Source organism: Kryptolebias marmoratus, linkage group LG21, assembly GCF_001649575.2.
Source record: "Kryptolebias marmoratus isolate JLee-2015 linkage group LG21, ASM164957v2, whole genome shotgun sequence".
Lineage (NCBI taxonomy): Eukaryota > Metazoa > Chordata > Actinopteri > Cyprinodontiformes > Rivulidae > Kryptolebias > Kryptolebias marmoratus.
In genome coordinates this window covers 20241012-20259558 of record NC_051450.1, presented here as the reverse complement: position 1 = coordinate 20259558, position 18547 = coordinate 20241012, and the positions used below count along the sequence as shown (strand labels likewise).

At 39.2% G+C, this 18547-nt stretch overlaps 1 protein-coding gene and 1 long non-coding RNA gene across 2 annotated transcripts; one reads left to right on the top strand and one right to left on the bottom strand.

Annotated features, from left to right (window-relative positions):
• Positions 1 to 4233: 4233 nt before the first annotated feature.
• Positions 4234 to 10489, top strand: bco1 (beta-carotene oxygenase 1). Its single transcript, XM_017429879.3, has 11 exons — positions 4234 to 4651; positions 4729 to 4857; positions 4967 to 5096; positions 5607 to 5754; positions 5828 to 5978; positions 6630 to 6850; positions 6940 to 7197; positions 7275 to 7380; positions 7688 to 7782; positions 9520 to 9631; positions 9737 to 10489. The coding sequence occupies exons 1-11, from the start codon at positions 4510 to 4512 to the stop codon at positions 9892 to 9894; spliced, it is 1650 nt and encodes a 549-aa protein (XP_017285368.1). The 5' UTR covers positions 4234 to 4509; the 3' UTR covers positions 9895 to 10489.
• A 507-nt stretch (positions 10490 to 10996) lies between these two features.
• LOC112451021 lies at positions 10997 to 16705 on the bottom strand. Its single transcript, XR_003039753.2, has 3 exons — positions 16580 to 16705; positions 13429 to 13605; positions 10997 to 12701 (listed from the first exon to the last, which is right to left on the bottom strand). It is a non-coding gene; the product is annotated as an uncharacterized LOC112451021 (long non-coding RNA).
• Between the last annotated feature and the right edge of the window lie 1842 nt (positions 16706 to 18547).

The window sequence follows — 18547 nt, the reverse complement described above, 5'->3', positions numbered from 1 at the left end:
TATATTTGCTTTTTAATGTTTTTTTTTTTTTTTTTTTTTGTCTTGCTGGGATCAAGGCAAATGGGTTTTAAAACATTTTTACAACAACACTTCCGAAAAAGTTGGGATGTTGTCAAAATGTAAATAAAACAGAATGCAATGATTCGCAAATCTCATAAACCCGTGTTTTATCCACAATAAAACATAGTAAACATTTTGTTGAAATTAAGAAATTGCACCATTAAAATAATATTAATAATAAGGTAATTTTGAAATATATGGCAGCAACCCATCTTAAAAAAAGTCAGGACAGGGCCATGTTTCACACTAAGAAGCATCTCCTCTTTTTTAACATCAGTAACCATCTAGGATCTGAGCCGACAGCTGCTGGAGGTTTTGGAGGGAATATTGTCCCATTCTGGTCTGATGTTCCAGCTGTTCAGCAGTCCTGACTCTTCTCTGCTGGTTGGTAACGTATGTTGTTTTAAAACCTTTACACACCGTTCTGCACTGATGGAGCCTCTCCAGATGTGTAAGCTGCCCATGCTAGAAGCACTAATGCACCCCCATACCATCAGAGAGGCAGTCTGACCTCAGAACAGTTCTCCTCTTTGGTCCAGAGAAGAGACATCTGTTCACATCTGGCTTCTTCTTTGCCTGATAGAGCTTTAAGCAGCATTAGTGAACAAAATCAGATCTGTTTTTAATGCAGTGGCCCCCGAGGGCCCCATGATCATCAAATATAGACTGTCAGCCTTGACCTTTGACCTCAGAGATTTCTCCAGATTCTTCAAATCTGTTGATGATATGAGCTGTAGAGGATGGGATATTCAAAGTCTTCCCAATTTTCTGTTGAGAAGCATTTTTTTTAAATTGTTTTACTATTTTTAGATGCAGGAAATGCTCCTTCAGCTGTTTCCTGTTTGTATCACATAATTTTACAGCATTTGGTTTCCCCTGTTTCAACTTTTTTGAAATGCGATGCTGCATTATAAATCAAAATACCTATTTTAGGTTGCAATTTTACTAGTTTCAGCATTTGATGTGATGCAGGATGATTCCTATAATTTACTGTAAAATATATGTGTGTGTTTATGAGATTTGCAAATCATAGCATTCTGTTTTTATTTACATTTTATACGATGTTCCAACTTTTTCGAAATTGGGGTGGTAAAACTATTAACTATTTTAAAATGAGGGAAAAAGAGCACTTTTAGAAATATTAAAAAGGAAACTCCAAACCAGTTGCCATGTTTGCACACCGACACCAACCAATCCACAATTAGAACTTAAAACAACGAGGCCACATGATCTTTGGAGCCCAATGGTTTGCATAAAGGTTTTGATTTTACGCCAAAAGGAGGGGAAAAGGAACCATACAGCATAGGTAAAACATCCTATTTTTAAATCCTATTTTATACACGTTTCCTGTTTTGTATTTATTTTATATTGTGCAATGGATGTATAGGAATTAAACTGATGTGACGAGTTGCTATTGAGCTCATATTGAGGCTAAAACAAGTAAGAGTTTAAATTTTTCTAAAGATTTAGTCAAAGATGAGAGTTGGATTCTGACACTCTTTTATTCTATTTTGCAACTGATAAAAAATATTTTCTTTTCATGAATTCATTTTTAGATATTTGTTGATGTTTATCCCACACCAATGCTGAACAACTAGCAGCAAACAAAACGAGCTCGGCACATAATCTAACTTGTAGTTTTTTGCCTAAAAAAAGAAAAACAAGTTTGTGCTTTAGTTGTTAAAGCTCACTTAAAGATTTCTGGAGTCATTTTTTTATTGATTGTGATAGCTTCTGCCTCATGATGTGTATAATTTGTGCTTAGTTGCAAACCATAACATGTACCTTTTTATTTATTCTTTTATCTGATCAGATTTTTTTGCCATAATTTGTTTTCTTTATCATATTGAATGAAAGGAGCAGCATTTTTAGTTGAAATGATTCAAAAGAAAGCTTCAAGCCAAGAAGGACTTTCAATCCATACTTGAATTTTTGTTGTAGTTTGTTGTTTTGGGGTTTTTTTTTTACCATGAGCTGTACATGGAGAAGCAGAAACATGGATTGTTTTTAACGTATGCCTTGCTGTGCTCAGCCTTGGATTTTGTTGCCTCTGTAGAACAACGTCTGATTGAATATTTTCAGACCCCCACAAAACTGAAAAGCTCGTTTTTAGGGATTTACTCGTGTTCTTTCCAAGTCTGATGCCCAACTAATGTGATTGTTTTTGCCTTCTGTTGTTTTCAGTCGCAGGATTTGTTTTAAATATGATTTTGTTTTGATTTTTGTGCTACTTTGTGGTAAATACACAGTGTTGCCATACAGATACGCTGCCCCACCTCTATTTTTTATACGTGTGTGTGTGTGGTGTTTGTTTTCTCCTTATATACATTCTCTGCATGTTGTGAGAAGTCGCAGGATGTTTAATTTGGCATGCTTCGATGGTGTGTAACACTTTTATTTAAGCCATTAATTCCCAAGGAAACGTTTGGTTCGATTTGACACCTGAGGATGTCATTTTTCACTCACGTCGTTTAAAAAAGGAAATCTGTGCTGCCCGCTCCTCCCGGTGGAATCAGGGAGGTCTCGCTGTGAAAGCTCATGTTTTCGCTCCTCTTCATGCACTTTCTATAAATGCATGTGGTGTTGTTGCATGGGGATTGCATTATAAACAAAACAGCATATACATGTACAAGACCAATTTTTTTCTTTTCTTTTCAGTACATGTAGATAATGTTTACTTAAACTTTATTCTGTGCCACATGATGTAATCCACAAATACCAGTGATGTAACGACAACACGAAAAAGCAGATATTTAGTTTTAAATCAGCACAGGATTATACAGTAAGGGAATACTTGAATACTGATCAGCACAGTTTATAATAATCTGGGCAGTGCAAATAAAACATTATTCTTACACAGGCATCTTGCATAACGTGTGTTGTCTTCAATTTATTATTCCAACAGAAGCTGATTTTAAACCGGAAACTCCCAAAGTGTTTCCGTTCTTAACGCTGTTTGACTAAAGTATCAGTCGAGGCTTTTGTGACATTCTGTGAATGTATCGGAGATAGGAATTTGACAGTTTCACTTTGATTTATTCTTGACAATAAATACCAAATTAACTCCTGTCCTGTGTCTCATTTTGTCGAAACATGTTTGATGTTTTATGTGCATTTAAAGAATCTGTATTATGTGAAAGATAAACTCTAATGACTCAGCTGGGACAGTAAGAGTATTATTATATAAATTATTATATATAATTTCATGGAAGCTAACCTTTGAGTTGAAGTGTTTGAGAATTCTCATTGATGCATAATAGAAGTAACAAATAAGTTAGTTTAATTAGTTTTTGATCCAGATTTAGATTGGAAGTTGAGTCATAAAACAGCCCAGTAATTAGCAGGAATACATCTGTTGTTATTTATGGGGTACACGCCTGATAACCACAGGAAATGTACCTGGTACTGAAGCAGTATGGACCTAATACTAGCATTAAACATATCTGGTACATGCCGGGTATGTACAAAGTACTTGTGTACCACATGAATACCAAGTATTTTAAAAACTACTGTTTCAAAGTAACAACAAGCTTTTTTTAAATGGTTAAAGCAGATTTTTAAAGATATTTTTGTATTTTTTGGCTTTTCTTATGAGCCGGATTCTGAAGTGGTGCAGATATTGTGCGTCTCCCGGTGACATGCCGCTCTGCCCAGTTGTTATTGTGTGATAAAACAGGATATGTTCAACCACTTAAGGCAGAGTGGATCCACATCTGTTGTTATCATTTATAAAGTAAGGACAAAAAGAAATAATTATAGACCGAGTCAGACTTTTACAAACAGGAAATTCTTCTCACGCACATGTAGTGACGTCTGCATACCACTGTAGAAAACAACAAAAAACAAAAACACTAACTGGATGTAGCAGAAATTCTTACCCTGTCTTTAACTTTGAGCCACAGCTTCCATCGAAACTCAAGTCATTTATTATGAGACCGATACAAAGTTACTTCACATCATTCTATACAGAAACTCTTCATAATGTCAGAAATGAAGCACACAGGTAATAACAGTGACATCTAATAAGGCCATAAAAGAGTTTTTTAATCTTATAAATTGATAAAACTATGATTAGACTAAGTTTATGCTCTGAAGTCTGGCAGTGACACACAAAAAGACAAATCTTTGTGTTTATTATTCATAAATGTGGGTCTAATCCTAAAAATACAGAATGAATGACTGATCACCTTTCAGTGGTTTGTAGATGTTTTAATTTGGTTGCAAAAGATGCAGAAGTGTTCATGTTTCAGCATGAAGCCCAAAACAAACATAAAATCAGAAATTTGAAAATGGATCATATTAAAAAGTGAATGAGAAGTAGCAACAGTTAAAAGGATTTCTTCACTTTGTTTTTACTGTCTTATGGAAATGAAAGCGTGCAGAATAGGATTTCTCTGGAAGGAGGAGGAAGAAGGCTTTAATGACAGATAAGATAACGCCTCCTTTGCCATGCCCCCAACCAAGCGGAGAGCTTTAAAAGCAGGGATCTGCACTGATTGCTGTATTCCCTCTGCACCGTCAGCAAACATGAGCACTGACTTGTCCAAAAACGCCAAGGAGCGGCTGGAGCCGTGTAAGGCAGAAGTTAAAGGTTCGTTTGGCTGTGAAGCAACAAACGTGTTGACATAAACTTGACTGCATGAGCTGATGTGTTTTATTTTACAACAGGAAGCATTCCCAGCTGGCTGCAGGGCACGCTCCTGCGTAACGGACCTGGGATCTTCTCCGTGGGGGAGACCAGCTATGAGCACTGGTTTGATGGGATGTCGATCCTGACCAGCTTCACCGTCAAAGATGGTAAGAGGAGCAGTTTTTATTCAGTATCTGAAACCTTTTCTTTTTTGTTTGGAGAAAATGGATGGATGGATGGATGGATGAGGACATTGTTTTTGTTTCTGTTTTCCAGGCGAAGTGACCCACAGAAGCAGGTTCCTCAGGAGTGACACCTACATTGCAAACATGGCTGCAAACAGGATAGTTGTGTCTGAAATGGGAACGATGGCCTATCCAGACCCCAGCAAGAACTTTATTTTCAAGTAAGCAACAACTGTAAGAAACAAAGGCCTAGTATTTCTTAAAAAATGCTTATCACCCACTGCGTTTTGTGCCAAAATATGAAACTAAGATCATCTTATCTTCAGAGGGGACAGAGTGGGGGTTGTTTTGGTCAAACTTGTAAATGACACGCACAATCTCATGTGATAGAGTGAGATCTGTTAGTAATGGGAGTCTTAACAGGGTTAGAGTCGTTTCTGTGTTTTCTTGGGTCAGTTGGCTGCGGCAGCAAAAACCTTCCGAAAGTTTTATTAAAACTGGTCCAGCAGTTCATGAGATATTTAGCTAACACAACAGACTAGATGCTTGGCTACACAGTAGAAGTTATAGAACGGCATCTGACATGTTATAGCTTTAAAAACGGAAGTAATCAATGATGACAAAGGCACAAATGCCTAACTTAGTGTTTTGTGTTGGAGCACAGATCAGCTCTTTGATTGTTTTCTGCTTCCCTTCAGTAAAATCAACGGTTTTCTGGTACATGTTTTCAGGGCGATCACTTTTCTGAACCACACTGTGCCTGACTTCACTGACAACGGTGCGAGCAACATCATAAAGTACGGAAAGGACTATTACGCAACTTCTGAGACCAACTACATCCGCAAGATCGATCCGGTAACCCTTGAAACTCAAGACAAGGTAACAAACTAATAATCCTGATGGTTTTTGTTAAAACGTTTGCTTCCAAGCTGATGACTTACGGCTCCAACAGGTGGACTACTTGAAGTTTCTGCCGGTAAACTTGGCTACATCCCATCCACACTACGACACGGAAGGCAATGCCTACAACTTTGGAACTTCAATCGCAGAGAAGGGGAAGACCAAATACACGCTGTTCAAAGTCCCGGCTGTTTCAGAGACAGGCAGGTTATATAATCCACACCTTCAGATAGTCTTTTCTCTTCTCTTTAACTGTGTTCGACATATTGCTGCTCTGCATTCAAATCCAGGGTTCATTTTTTGTTATCTTCAGCATAAAAATATGCTGACTATTGCCCACTGATACTGTTTCTGCCCGTGTCTGTAAGGAAGTGTGCGTTTGTTTGTCTTTACCTCTAACAAACTATCTCACGAATCAGTGGATTGATTTTAATGAAACTTTCAGAAAATAACCTTTCGATAAACATCCGTTAATGAATTCCAAACCTTTAACTGTAAATGTTGTTGGTTTGTTTTATGATCTACTGTCAGCTGTGAACCTAATTGCCCCTTCGAGATAATAAGGTTACCTTGAACATTGAACTAAGTTTTCCTTTAGCTCCTTACAAACTTTGGATGCAGTTTGCTTAGCGCTGCAAAGAAAATATAAGAATAAAAATATAGTGGAAAAATAATTTAACTCTAGATTATTTTAGACAGACTGAGGAAAGGCCTAAAACTGATGAAGGTGCATTTGTGTTTGTGATATAAACAACTTTTTAAAGATCTCATAAATCCTGAAGGACATGCAGGTTTTGGGAAACTATGAGGTTACAAACATAAGAAGCCTAAATCTTCTTACTGTCACCTTTTAGAGAAAGGCAAGAAGGTTCCTGCCCTGAAGAAGGCGCAGGTGGTCTGCACCGTTCCCTGCCGCTCTCTCCTCTCGCCCAGCTACTACCACAGCTTTGGCATGACAGACAACTACATCATCTTCATCGAGCAGCCCTTCAAGCTGGACATCCTCAAGATGGCCACCGCCTACATGAGGGGAGTGAACTGGGCGAGCTGCATGAAGTACTTCCCGAATGAAAATGTCAGCAGTTCTGTTGCCTTTAGTCCATAGTTTTGTTCATCTAGAAGCGTAGATGATGGTGAATAACAATATATTTCTATTTTTATTAGACTCTGATCCACCTGATCGACAAAAATACGGGCAAAGAGGTCGAGATGAAGTACTACACTGGAGCAATGGTCGTCTATCATCATGTGAATGCTTTTGAGGATGATGGTCACGTGGTCTTTGATGTCATCGCCTACAACGACATCAGCCTCTACGAGATGTTCTACCTGAGCAAGCTGAAGGAAGCTGCTGGTTCCCAAAGCGAAGGCTACTCCAAACCAAGCTATCGAAGATTTGTTCTTCCCATTCACTCTGACAAGGTGGGGAAGAAAAACAAACTGAGATGGATTTCAGGCTGTGCCTTTAAAATAATAATCTTGCTTACTTTTATTATTAGAGTGTTGCAGTGGGAGAAAACATGGTGAAACTCAAGTACACAGGAGCCAGTGCTGTGAAGGAAAAAGAAGGCAAACTCACGTGTCAGGCAGAGGTGCTCTGTGAAGGTAAACCCAGCAGATCCATTCAGGATTTCTCTACCAGATGATCAGTTTTCTCATCGCTTGTGTTCCTGTGACCTACATGTGTCCATCTCACCCTGCTGCATCACCTGATCTCCCAGCCTTTACTTCTTATCTGCTTATCAGCCCACCCATTTTTTATTTGCCTGCACTTTGGATTCTACCGAATCGTTCGCTTTGTTTGTCTGACAGTTTGTTTAACCTTGAACCTACATTTATTAAGCTCACTTTTGTTTTACTTTTTTGTTTTTAATAAATGAAAAAGCAAAATCTGTGATTTTATTTCCATCAGGTTTTGAATTGCCCAGAATTAATTATGACTTCAATGGCAAGAAGCACCAGTTTGTCTATGGAAACATTGTGGAGGAATCTGCATTAACAACACAGGTGACATTCCTTTTTATTATTTTTTAATTTGATGAATGCACAGCTGTACTTCTGGGAACATCCGTCTTTTATGTGTCTGAGAGCTTAAAAAGTGTCAGGAAAGCCTTTTAATTTGCAAACTTCTTCAGAACAAAGTTCTTAAATGCACATTTTAGGGGAAACAGATTGTTCCTGTCAGCATTGTTCCTCACATGTAGGAAAGGAAAATGCATGATTGAGAATTACCTGAGGATGCAACACAATGTTCTTAAAGCTTTGAGGTTTCAATAGTCTGTTGGCTCAACAGCAGAAGAAGTATTTTTATGGCTCAGTTGGGTGTATTTGTGCATCACAACAAGAAGCAACAAACAGAAAACTTGCAGAGTCACAGTGCTGGGGTCTTGGAGTTTACAGTGTTTCTGTATTAGCTGTTATCACAGCGCAGTGAAGGAACAGTGACCAGATGAACCCGAGGACCTCCGACGTTGTATCTGCTGAAACTAAATATAACAATTCTGAAATAAGAGTTTATTACAGGGCGTTTGTGAGATATGGATTGTTCCCGTTTTGTGATATTTCCACACGCTACGCTATCTGAGTCATTAAAAGTCACAAGTCCTTGTTCCGCAAAGGAAAGCCCTTTGTTTGGACCTGCATCATGTTCACCCTTTATCAAAGAATTTTAACGTAATATAACTACAGATCTGCAATGTTAACTATTTCAAACTAAAATAAGTCATAATAGTTTAAGATAGTTGCAGTAAATCTGTTGTTTAGTTGCAGCTGAATGGACCTAAATGTGGGAGAGCAGGAGACAAATACTGGGAGGGTGAGGAGTGAAAACAGGTGTGCTGATTACTAATGGAAATCTGTAAGGAGCTGGAACCAGGGACTGCTGAGGACAGTTAAAGACAAAGATGGAGGGAAACGACCACAGCTAATTCAGAGCATAAACTCCAAACCAAACAGGAACAAACTCAAAACGACCACCATAAACTATGACAAAACCTGCAGGGATTGTGCAATTAGATAAACCATGCTGTGAAACGGAACTTTGTCACACTTAAATGTTCCAGATCAGCAAACAAATTTTGATTTCAGGCAAAGATAACCTGAGTAAATAAAAAAAACTGAGTTTTCAAACCAAGATTTCATTTGTTAGAGCAAAAAAGTTACCCAACCAACCTGGCCCTGGGTGAAAAAGTAAGTGCCTCCTTGTTAAATCATGAATGAGCTGAGCTCAAATTGAATTCACCGCACCCAGGCCTGATTACTGCCACAGCTGCAGAATCAGGAAATCACGTAAATGGACCTATTATCCACAAATGGAGAAAACAAGGAAGAGTGGATCGACGACTCATCCAGGAGGACTCAAAAGAACCCAGAACAACATCTTTAGCCCTGCAGGCCTCACTCGTCTCAGTTAGGGTCAAATTTCATGATTCGACGATTAGAAAGAGACAAAAATGGCCTCCATGAGAGTCCCAAGGCCAGGAAGAGCACAGAAGTCTGTTTCTACTGCATCTGAGCCTCCATTCATCAGGACTACAGATGGTTAATGATGCGTTTTTGAAACAGGAATCCTGCAAACATTAACTTCAGTGATTTATTGTCAGAGAAAGAGTTGCAGGTGATTTTATAATTCTTCAAGGCGCACATAAGCTAACATTTTATGTCTGTAAATGCAGCTGCTGTGCTCTGTTCCTTCCTTCCTACGTTTAAATATATTCAAGTTATTTGTTGTGACATTTATTTCAGATTGCAAAGTTTGACACGGAGACGAAAACGATGGTTTACTGGGATGAGAAGAACTGCTGTCCGTCAGAGCCGGTCTTCGTCCCGAGACCAAACGCAGAGTCGGAGGACGACGGTGAGTGTCCTGAGTCATCTGCAGAACCTTGGGTTCAAGTTTTGCATCTTTTTGTTGCTATAATTTTGATGGCTATGAGACGTTCTGATCACTTCCTGTTTCTAGGAGTGGTCCTGGTATCGGTCATCAACTCCAACCCGGGTCAGTCTGGTTTCCTCCTGATCCTCGATGGCTGCACATTCAAGGAAGTAGCCCGAGCGTACGTGAATACGGAGCTCTATAAGGACGTTCATGGACTTTTTATCCCGCTAGGCAGCAATTAAGATAAAGAAACTGCCTCTGAAATGTTCTCACGATATCCTCCCTTGCATGTTGAGCGCAGCCTCTCCTACCTGACCCTGACACCCCCCCCCAGTTCTGTTTATTAGATCGGACTTTGCTTATCAACCTCTGCAGTATTTATCCTCCATGTGGCAGTTTCTGTTTGTTTTCATGAGCAACCTGGATGTCATCTTCACCCTTTGGGATTTTGCTCCCACATCTTTTTGTGGCTGGTTTTGTATACCTCTGTATGTTTAGTTTTGTTCTTTTTCAAAACACATACATTTTCTGCTGTTACCATCTCAGCATGTGTCGTCTCTACAGAGTCCCAACATGAATTCTGAACGTTTGTGCAAATAAAATTACATCGGAATATTTTCTCACGCGTATAAAAGACATTAAGATGTTGAAATTTTATTTTGTGTGGTTCAAAAAGTCACTTTCAGCACATGTACTGTATATATCACAGTTTTTACAGATGTAAAAGTCCTGCTCAGAGGCCCGCTGTTCCTCATCAACCCTGTGGTCAAGCTGGAGACAGGACACAGTGAGCAGACATTGCTATAGCTTGAATTTAAATACAACAAAGTAACTCTGTATTGATCTGTTTGTTGAACCATCATTCATTGTCAAACCACCTAAGACTTTCAGCTTTTTCACTTTAATCTGAGATTAATTTACTGTAAATTGGCACAATATGAATAAAACATATATATATATATATCGATCGATCGTCTGGTAGAGGACCCGAGCTCAGAGAATGAAACAAAGACCACCCGCGGAGGGTGAGAAGGGAATTTTTATATTTATATATATATATATATATATATATATATATATATTATTGAACTGAATACATAAATATGAAGCATTTCTATCTTTGAGTGAATAATTGTAGAATGCCCCGTCATAAATGCTCCATAAGATTAACACAAACCCTACACAAATATGTAATAATTATCTTTAGATTACTATATTCTATCAGATTTAAAAACAACACAATTAGACCTGTGGATCTGAAAGTTATGTCAATAAATGACCACCAGAGGGCAGCAAAGACCACACAGATTCAGCTCCTGCACCTCAGTTTGTTTATTTTTTCACATTATTCATCCAGTCTTTTTTTTTTTTTTTTTTTTTTAACTCACCAGAGAAATTTAATTGTCCATCAAATGTAATAAGTGCCTGAGTTACTAAAGAAAATACAACATGAGGATTAGTGCCATCTGTCACAACAGTGCTGGTCAAAACACACACACACACTACACCTGAGTTGCTGTACAAAATATCATTTTTTTTTATCTGAATACTCTGGAAAAATGCCTCTAGCTCTTTTATCAAGTTGAAAAAATACAAGTGAAAGGAACACAATAATCAGTTACACAAACGTGTCATCATGTTTTACAGGATAGATTTAACAAAAGGTATTTTTAGAGTATTTCTGTGTAGCAAAAAAGGCAGATTACAACTGTAGTATTAAAAGTATCATTATTTTTTACTATGAAAAAGATTCTACAAACATCTACATGAATCTAAACATAACTAAACACTTGATAAATGATAATAAATTATAATTCACACTTGAGTGCTGTCAATAGTGCAATTTTTCTCATTTCCAGCAGACAACAGCTGCATTTTCCCCCCAAAATCCACTAGAAAACAAACATGCAGACAAACACACACCTATATTAATGTAGGATAATCAGGACGTCCCTCATCACACGGTTACAGGACCAACTGAACTCATGAGAAACAGAATTTAAACACAGAAAGGGTAAAGTGTCACTTTCAAAGCTAAAGTCTGCATCAACAATGATTCTGTGAAGTTAAAGCATGCGAGGCTGTAAATGCTGGCTGGAGGAGCTACATTTGAAAACATTGCACGCAGGTAAATGCGTCAAGTAGAAAAACTTCACAGCTTTAAACACTCAAAAAGAAAAAAAAGAGAAACGAAAAGTGACAGTGTGACTGCAGAGTGCCAAAACAGCAACACAGATTGAAACGCTGCATATCAGGAGGAAAACAAAACAAGGAAGTACTAAGTTATGTTACATGTCAGCTGCAGAGATTCTCCACCCAAGAAATATTTACCTCAACTTAAGCCTGACTCCACTGTGCAATGTTCAGTCGTTCTTAATGATGGCTGAAATGGCACAGTGTGAACCCGGCTTCAGCCGAAGATATGAGTGCAAGAACAAATCAAATCCCTCTATCAAAACTGGCTTCAGCTACTCAAGCAGCTGAGAAATGCCAACTATCTCAGGTCAAGGAACAGAACTAGAACCATGACCTGGAGTAAATAAATCTGCAGAAAATAACAGAAAAACAATAAATCCTAAGGAAACAGTCAGCAGTGAGCATGGCCAAAGGGAGGAGAATGTGTGAATGCTTTTTGTTTTTTTTTGCAACAGGTGAAGTCTCCAGCCACGTTCCTCGATCCCATGGAAGAGTTTTAGCCACATTGGTTCTGACTGAGGCAGCAGGGGGGTGACGGAGAAGCTTACTGTATTATTAGACTGCCTCGGAGAAGAAACCTGGACTAGTTCTTCCCCATCATCCCGCTCACATCCAAACAGGACTGCTTTCAACAGTCGCTTCATTGCTTCACATCCTACATCCACAAAAAAAAAGCAACAAGGAAGCAAAACCTTAGGGATACTGGAGAACGACTGTAAGGAGGCTGTGCCGCGGTTGTGATGGTGGCAGCGGGGGGACTCGGAGGCTCCGGTGGTCAGCGATGCTCAGGTGCCTTCAGCTTGACTCTCCTTTTCTTTCTCTGGAGAGTCCTGGCTTTTCTCCGCATCGTCTTCTTCACCACCCCACAAACAGAACAGGACAGTGAGTTTCACGATGTGTTGAAGGAATGCATATCACCCGCCGCCTGTGATGCCAGAGTTTTAAACTGAGCTCATCTGGAGTTGTCGACGTTTCAGTCAGAGCTTGAAAATAACGTCATGTGCAAACATCATGCAATACTGTGAGATATCACACCTGTGATATGTGATGGGGAGGACTCTCAGCTACTACCACATCAAATATCAGGAAAACAGTCAGAGGTATAGCCCATTTTTCTGTTGGCTATGATCTGTTAGCTGTGTCTCAGTCATGCAGGACATGGAAAATCCTAAAACAAGACAACTGGAGACGTTTCGCTTCTCTTATTCAAGAGAAAAAAGTGGCGATTCAAGCTTTTAAAATGCAGTGAGGTGACCTGTTAATGCAGTCTGAGGTCACATAACTCAGCTTAACATCATCTTAGTCTAAAACACTGACATGAAATGTGGCGGGAGATAAGCATTCCTTCAAGGAATACTAAGATTTGATCTTTTTTCCCCCACTAGCTGGGTGTTGTCCATTCATACAATCCCAAATAATAGTTCTGGCTTTTCCAGGCAGTAATATTAATATAGTAGTATTGACAGATGTAAAAAGAACTCGTTTCGGAGCCTTTTTATGCCTGAATGATCCACAGGTCAAAGATGAAGGACCTAATGAAGAAAACAAACCTCCTGTCAGAGTGGAATATCCAGCCTTACCAGATTTGTTGATGTTGAGCTGAGCCAGGCTCTGGGACAGGTCAGCATCCCCCTGCGCTGCCTCACTCCCTGGAAGTTCATGGACGGCGTTCCTGCGGCCGGATCGTCGAGACGCGATGAAGTTCTCGTAAGTCGCCTCCACATCCGTCATCGCTGCCACGCCTCACCATAGCATCGCTTTTCACACACAGCGGAGAACACCATGAGCACAAACACACACGTGCACCAATGCTAGGCTGTTCCACGTGGCTTCATGCAGCAGACATCAGTACACACTGTATGTTCTCATCCAATATATGCGTCCCTTCTCTGATTTTACAGTCTAATCCCTGATTAATCTGTTTTAATCTCACTGTAGGGTACGGGCGAGAGACAGAGGAGATAAATTATAAGGAGGGAAAACAAAGAAGTGGACCGATGTAGACAGCAACCACCAATGCACTCTCAAAGGGGGGTAATTACGGGACAAAGGAGGAGAGCACTGTCAGCTCGCTGAGAAGAAAAGCAGCACACACTAGATTGGGAGCTGAGATTTAGGTTAAACCCCTGGCTTGACATTCTCGCTCTCCGTAACGGTTTGGCAGGATGAGGCTGCCCTTCAGCTACGAGCCGGCCCGGCCTTTGTTGTCCCATTTCCACTAATTAAAACCCGTCGGTCTGAGGCGTCTCTTTCACTGGGCCAATTTGGAATACTCACATGTAAACACAATTCAGAACAGGAAACAATAGACATATTCATGGGACAGTGGTGAGCAGCGGTAAACAATAATTAATAAAGAAAACAAAATCCAATAATGTTTCCTTGTGCTGACAATTAATCAAACATCTGTAAGCAAAATTTGTGATTTATTCTTGATGTGCTTTTATTGTTTTCTGCACTTTGGCACAATGCTTGTAACTGTTTTTGGAAAACGCTTTGAGCTGCCTTGCTGCTGAAGTGTGAAGTACAAATAAAGCTGCCTTTCCTAGCCAGGTTTTTGTGTTTAGCAGCAGATTCACTTCTATATTTCCACCTAAACATCTACACCAAAACTGCTTCAACTTTATTATTTCTCAATATGACATCATTTAAAAACTGGTTGCTGTTGGCAAAGTGAACAAAAACCACTTATTTTGGCCCATTTGTTTTGAAATAATCCACTTTCTACATATACTTTGCATCCTGAGCTTTGTGGGGAGCATAGCTGAAGCCACCTTGTTGTTTTCTGTTCGTTCCGCAGCCTTACTGTCCTTGGATCAGGTCAGATGGATGGGATGTTGTCTTTGTTGTCAGGATTTACCAAAGGTTACCATAAAATGATGCTCCAGATGTAGAAGTAGCTCTCGCATGTATTGCATATTGTTAGCATCAGTGTTGTGGCAGCTCTGAGGGGACCAAAGATGGATTTAAAAGGGCCATACCCAGCCCACGGACCACTTGTTGAAAAGGCCCAACCTACCCTGCCAGCCAAATGTAGGTCAAGCTACCATTCAGCCAAGTGCTTTGTTTACATTGAATGCAGACCTGCATTTCAGAACAGAATATCAGTATATCTGGGAGACGACTGGAATTAACTCTTTCAAACGCCACCATTTGATAGAGCTGAGAATAATCTATTTTTTGTTAGTTTGTTTGAGTTCAAAGTTGACATTGAGTACCTTTAAGCTTCCCTGTGACCCTCAGAAACACAAAGGATTGTTCATTTTTGATGGAAAAACAAGTAAATAAGCTCAACTCCCACATCTACTTGTGGCTACTTCCATAAACGTGCACGCTGTGATTGACCAAGGCCATTTTGGGATGACTCGTCTGTCATCGCTCGAGCACACGCCCTCTCAGCTGTCATTCTTGAAATGGTGTCAAGATTGGCAAGACCTAACAGATGCTGACATGTACGACTGACAGGCTGACCACAGGGAACTGCTTCAACACTTTGAGTCAAGCCATGATAATGTACTTTATGATTACTGTTTATTCACAAACATTCAGCGAAAAACAACTTTAATTATGTCTATTAAAGGCACTCATTGCAAAGCATGAAACCAAACATAAGAAATGTTACAATGATGCCGTCTGAAAGAGTTTGCTCCAGTTGTTTTCCAGATGTATTGATATAAAATTCTGAAATGCAGGTCCGCACTCAGTGTACACAAAGCACTGCCTGACCTACATTAGGCTGGCTGTAGTCTGTGTAGGTAAACAAATACGGCCGGTAAGTTTGAGCTGTTTTCAGCCACTTCGGCTGTTTCCACAGCTAAACAAACACACGTGGCAGTAAATATTCATTCACAAATTTTAAATGTAGGGACACTTAAACCTTCAGGATGTGATTCAGTTTATTACTTTATGATTGTTTTTTTTTTGTCCTGTCTTCATTACTTTGCAGTGCACAAAATTTACTTTGACTTGACTCATGTTTGTTGTTATTATGTTTTATATTCTAGCAAACATTAACTGGAAACTCAGATAATTAAGGCTCAGTTGGCCTGGATACCAGTCCAAAGTCTCAAAGCGACTCTGAAGACGAGCAGCCTGTGGCTTCTTCTGTCTTCTCTGTCACTTTTTAATCAGGTTCTTGCAAACAAACAGATTATTGGAAAACTGCAAAAATGGAGCCCAAACAACTTCTTCAAGGCACCAGAACACAATGAGTGCTGATGTCCATCACAACCCCCACCTTCTCCCCCAAACAGTCTTCTATAATGTCATATAGAGAAGTAAACTTAGCATTTATTGGTTCTGCTGGCATTTTTATTTATTTTCAATTGGAATTAAAAGTGTTACACTGTGTTTTTATAGCCAATATATATTAAAACAATGAATTTTATTAGTTATTGTCATCCGACGAAACTCCCTTATAATTAAATTTATTTTAAGCTTTAGAATTAAATAAATATGGTGGCGCTGCAGCGCAACGTTGTTTTGGTTGCATCATTTGAGGTTTCACATTCTGATTTACATCCTTTTTTAAGGCTATAATATTTAACATAAACACATAAACACGCTCAGAATGACATCACATTAAATTCAGCAGCCTGCTGCTGATGACAAAGACCCCCAGAGGCAGGTCAGAGCCCGCAAACAGCCCGCGCGACGCTCCGCGTGCACCTAACGACGCGCACGCGCTCTCTCTACACCTCGCGCATGACGCTGCCATCACCTGAACAGTACCTGTTTGGGGTTAAATGGCTTCCAAATGTTCGCAGCAGTCGGTCACATCAGCTTGAAGTCCTGCCACTCCGGCGCCTCCCCACAGGGCTCGTCAAGCTGCAGTGATGAGAATGGTTGAACTTCCGGGATGGACTTTCAAAATAAAGCTCCAGGTCCACGCGATAACACGTCGAGGACAGGGCCCCATAAGGGATAATGTCGGGGGGAAACATTATTATTTATTGCAAAAACCATGCTTCATAGCTGCACCCTAGAATGTTATCTGTATTTATGTTTTAGCTTTTACAATTTTGTTACAACAGAAATCAAAGAATTGCTTTTGTTTCGCCATTTCTGGTCCAGTGCTGCCTCCCTTAGGCATGTTCAGCTTCTATCTTACCTCCCAATAATAGTAGTTCTTAGGAGGGCAGGCAAAACTATTTTTGTACTATATTTGGAATTTTAGTATATGCAATCACACAAATGAAAATAAACTGTCTTAAATTAATAATAATTGTAATTGTAATAATTAAAAACAGTTTAAAATCTGTTATTTGCCAAGGATTAAAGGTATTCAGTGCAATGTTATGAAGGCCGGTCAAAACTTGCATCAAAATTTGCACATATTTAACTCATATCCATGGTTAATGTGTCCTGAAGTGACTGAAAACAGGTCAACAATGGAGACGTCCACAGAAGCACTGTTTGGGATCAAGAAGTTTGACATTTTTGATGTACTGGTACGTATTTAAGCTCCGATTTGTGGAGTGAAGTGTGCAGATAAAAGTGCTTTGTGTACTCTGAGCGTGGACCTGCATTTCAGAATTGCATATCCATATATCTGAACAACTGAAGTAAACTCTTTCAATCTGCACCATTTGATAAACACGCTCAAACTGATTTGATTTCATACTTTGCATTGAGTATCTTTAGTTATGCAGATGCATTTTAATTCTTTAATGACTCATAGCTCAGTATAATGGCTTTAAATTATTATTTTTTAGATTATTCAGGTAAACGAACTGAAAATTAGAGAAGAAACAGCCAGTGTTCAAAGACAAACTTTGTGATACCATCATGAGGCCTGCAACAGTTGCTCAAAAGTCCTTTTATTGTATATGCTTGTGTGCGCATGAGTGCGTGTGGTAAATGGATAACAAGGACAGTCAGAGTGAGAACAGTGATCTTATTGTAATAAAAGCACACATTCAGCCTTTCAGTGACTGTTTACACTGAGCAGCTGTTTGTGAATCCCCCCATTCAGAAGACACATGTTCCCAATCTGGCAAACTGTGAACTTCTGAGTGTTTGCTCTGGGCAAGTGTTTGACCGCAAGGCAGTCAGAGAGCATGGCTCACAAGTTTTATTGTTCGACAGTTATTAGGAGGGACTGGTGTGAACCGTAGCGTCTCTGTTATCTAAATTATATGGGTTTCCAGAATACATGTTGCATTAACCAAAACTTGAGGCAACAACCAATAAAGCAGCAACATCAGAAACAGCAGTTCCCAAAAGTAGCCAAAGACAAGTCATGTCAAGATAGTTATATTCCAATCACATATTATTATAATTATAATTATTAAAACTAGTATGACCAACAAACACAGATGACAGTATATATACATATATGGAAATCCATTCCCACAAAGCCAACATTTTGACATATTTTGTTCTTTATCTTAAAAAATGACATTTTTTTTGTTTTGATGTGTATTTGTTGATGTGTGTTGCTTTTTAATGTTGTTTTGAGCCACTGTCTATAACGGCCATAACACTTTTGCGCATGAGATTTCACATTTCACGGGTGTTTCTGTGTCAAACACTGGCTAATTACAAATAAATAAATAAATAACGCAAAACACAACTCGTACGTGTTTTAATACGACTAAACGTTTTAAAATTGTAAATGCTAGCTCACTTTTACCTTTAGGCAGTTTCCTAAGTTAAAAATAAAAATACCGAAACGTTTCCCTGACAGCTTAAACCAAA

Excerpts from the sequence above, each read along its gene's own strand:
- bco1 (XM_017429879.3), top strand. The coding sequence starts at position 4,510 with ATGCCCCCAACCAAGCGGAGAGCTTTAAAAGCAGGGATCTGCACTGAT. Across the intron at positions 5,097-5,606 it reads AGCAAGAACTTTATTTTCAA|GGCGATCACTTTTCTGAACC; the intron begins GTAAGCAACAAC and ends ACATGTTTTCAG. Across the intron at positions 5,755-5,827 it reads CCCTTGAAACTCAAGACAAG|GTGGACTACTTGAAGTTTCT; the intron begins GTAACAAACTAA and ends CGGCTCCAACAG.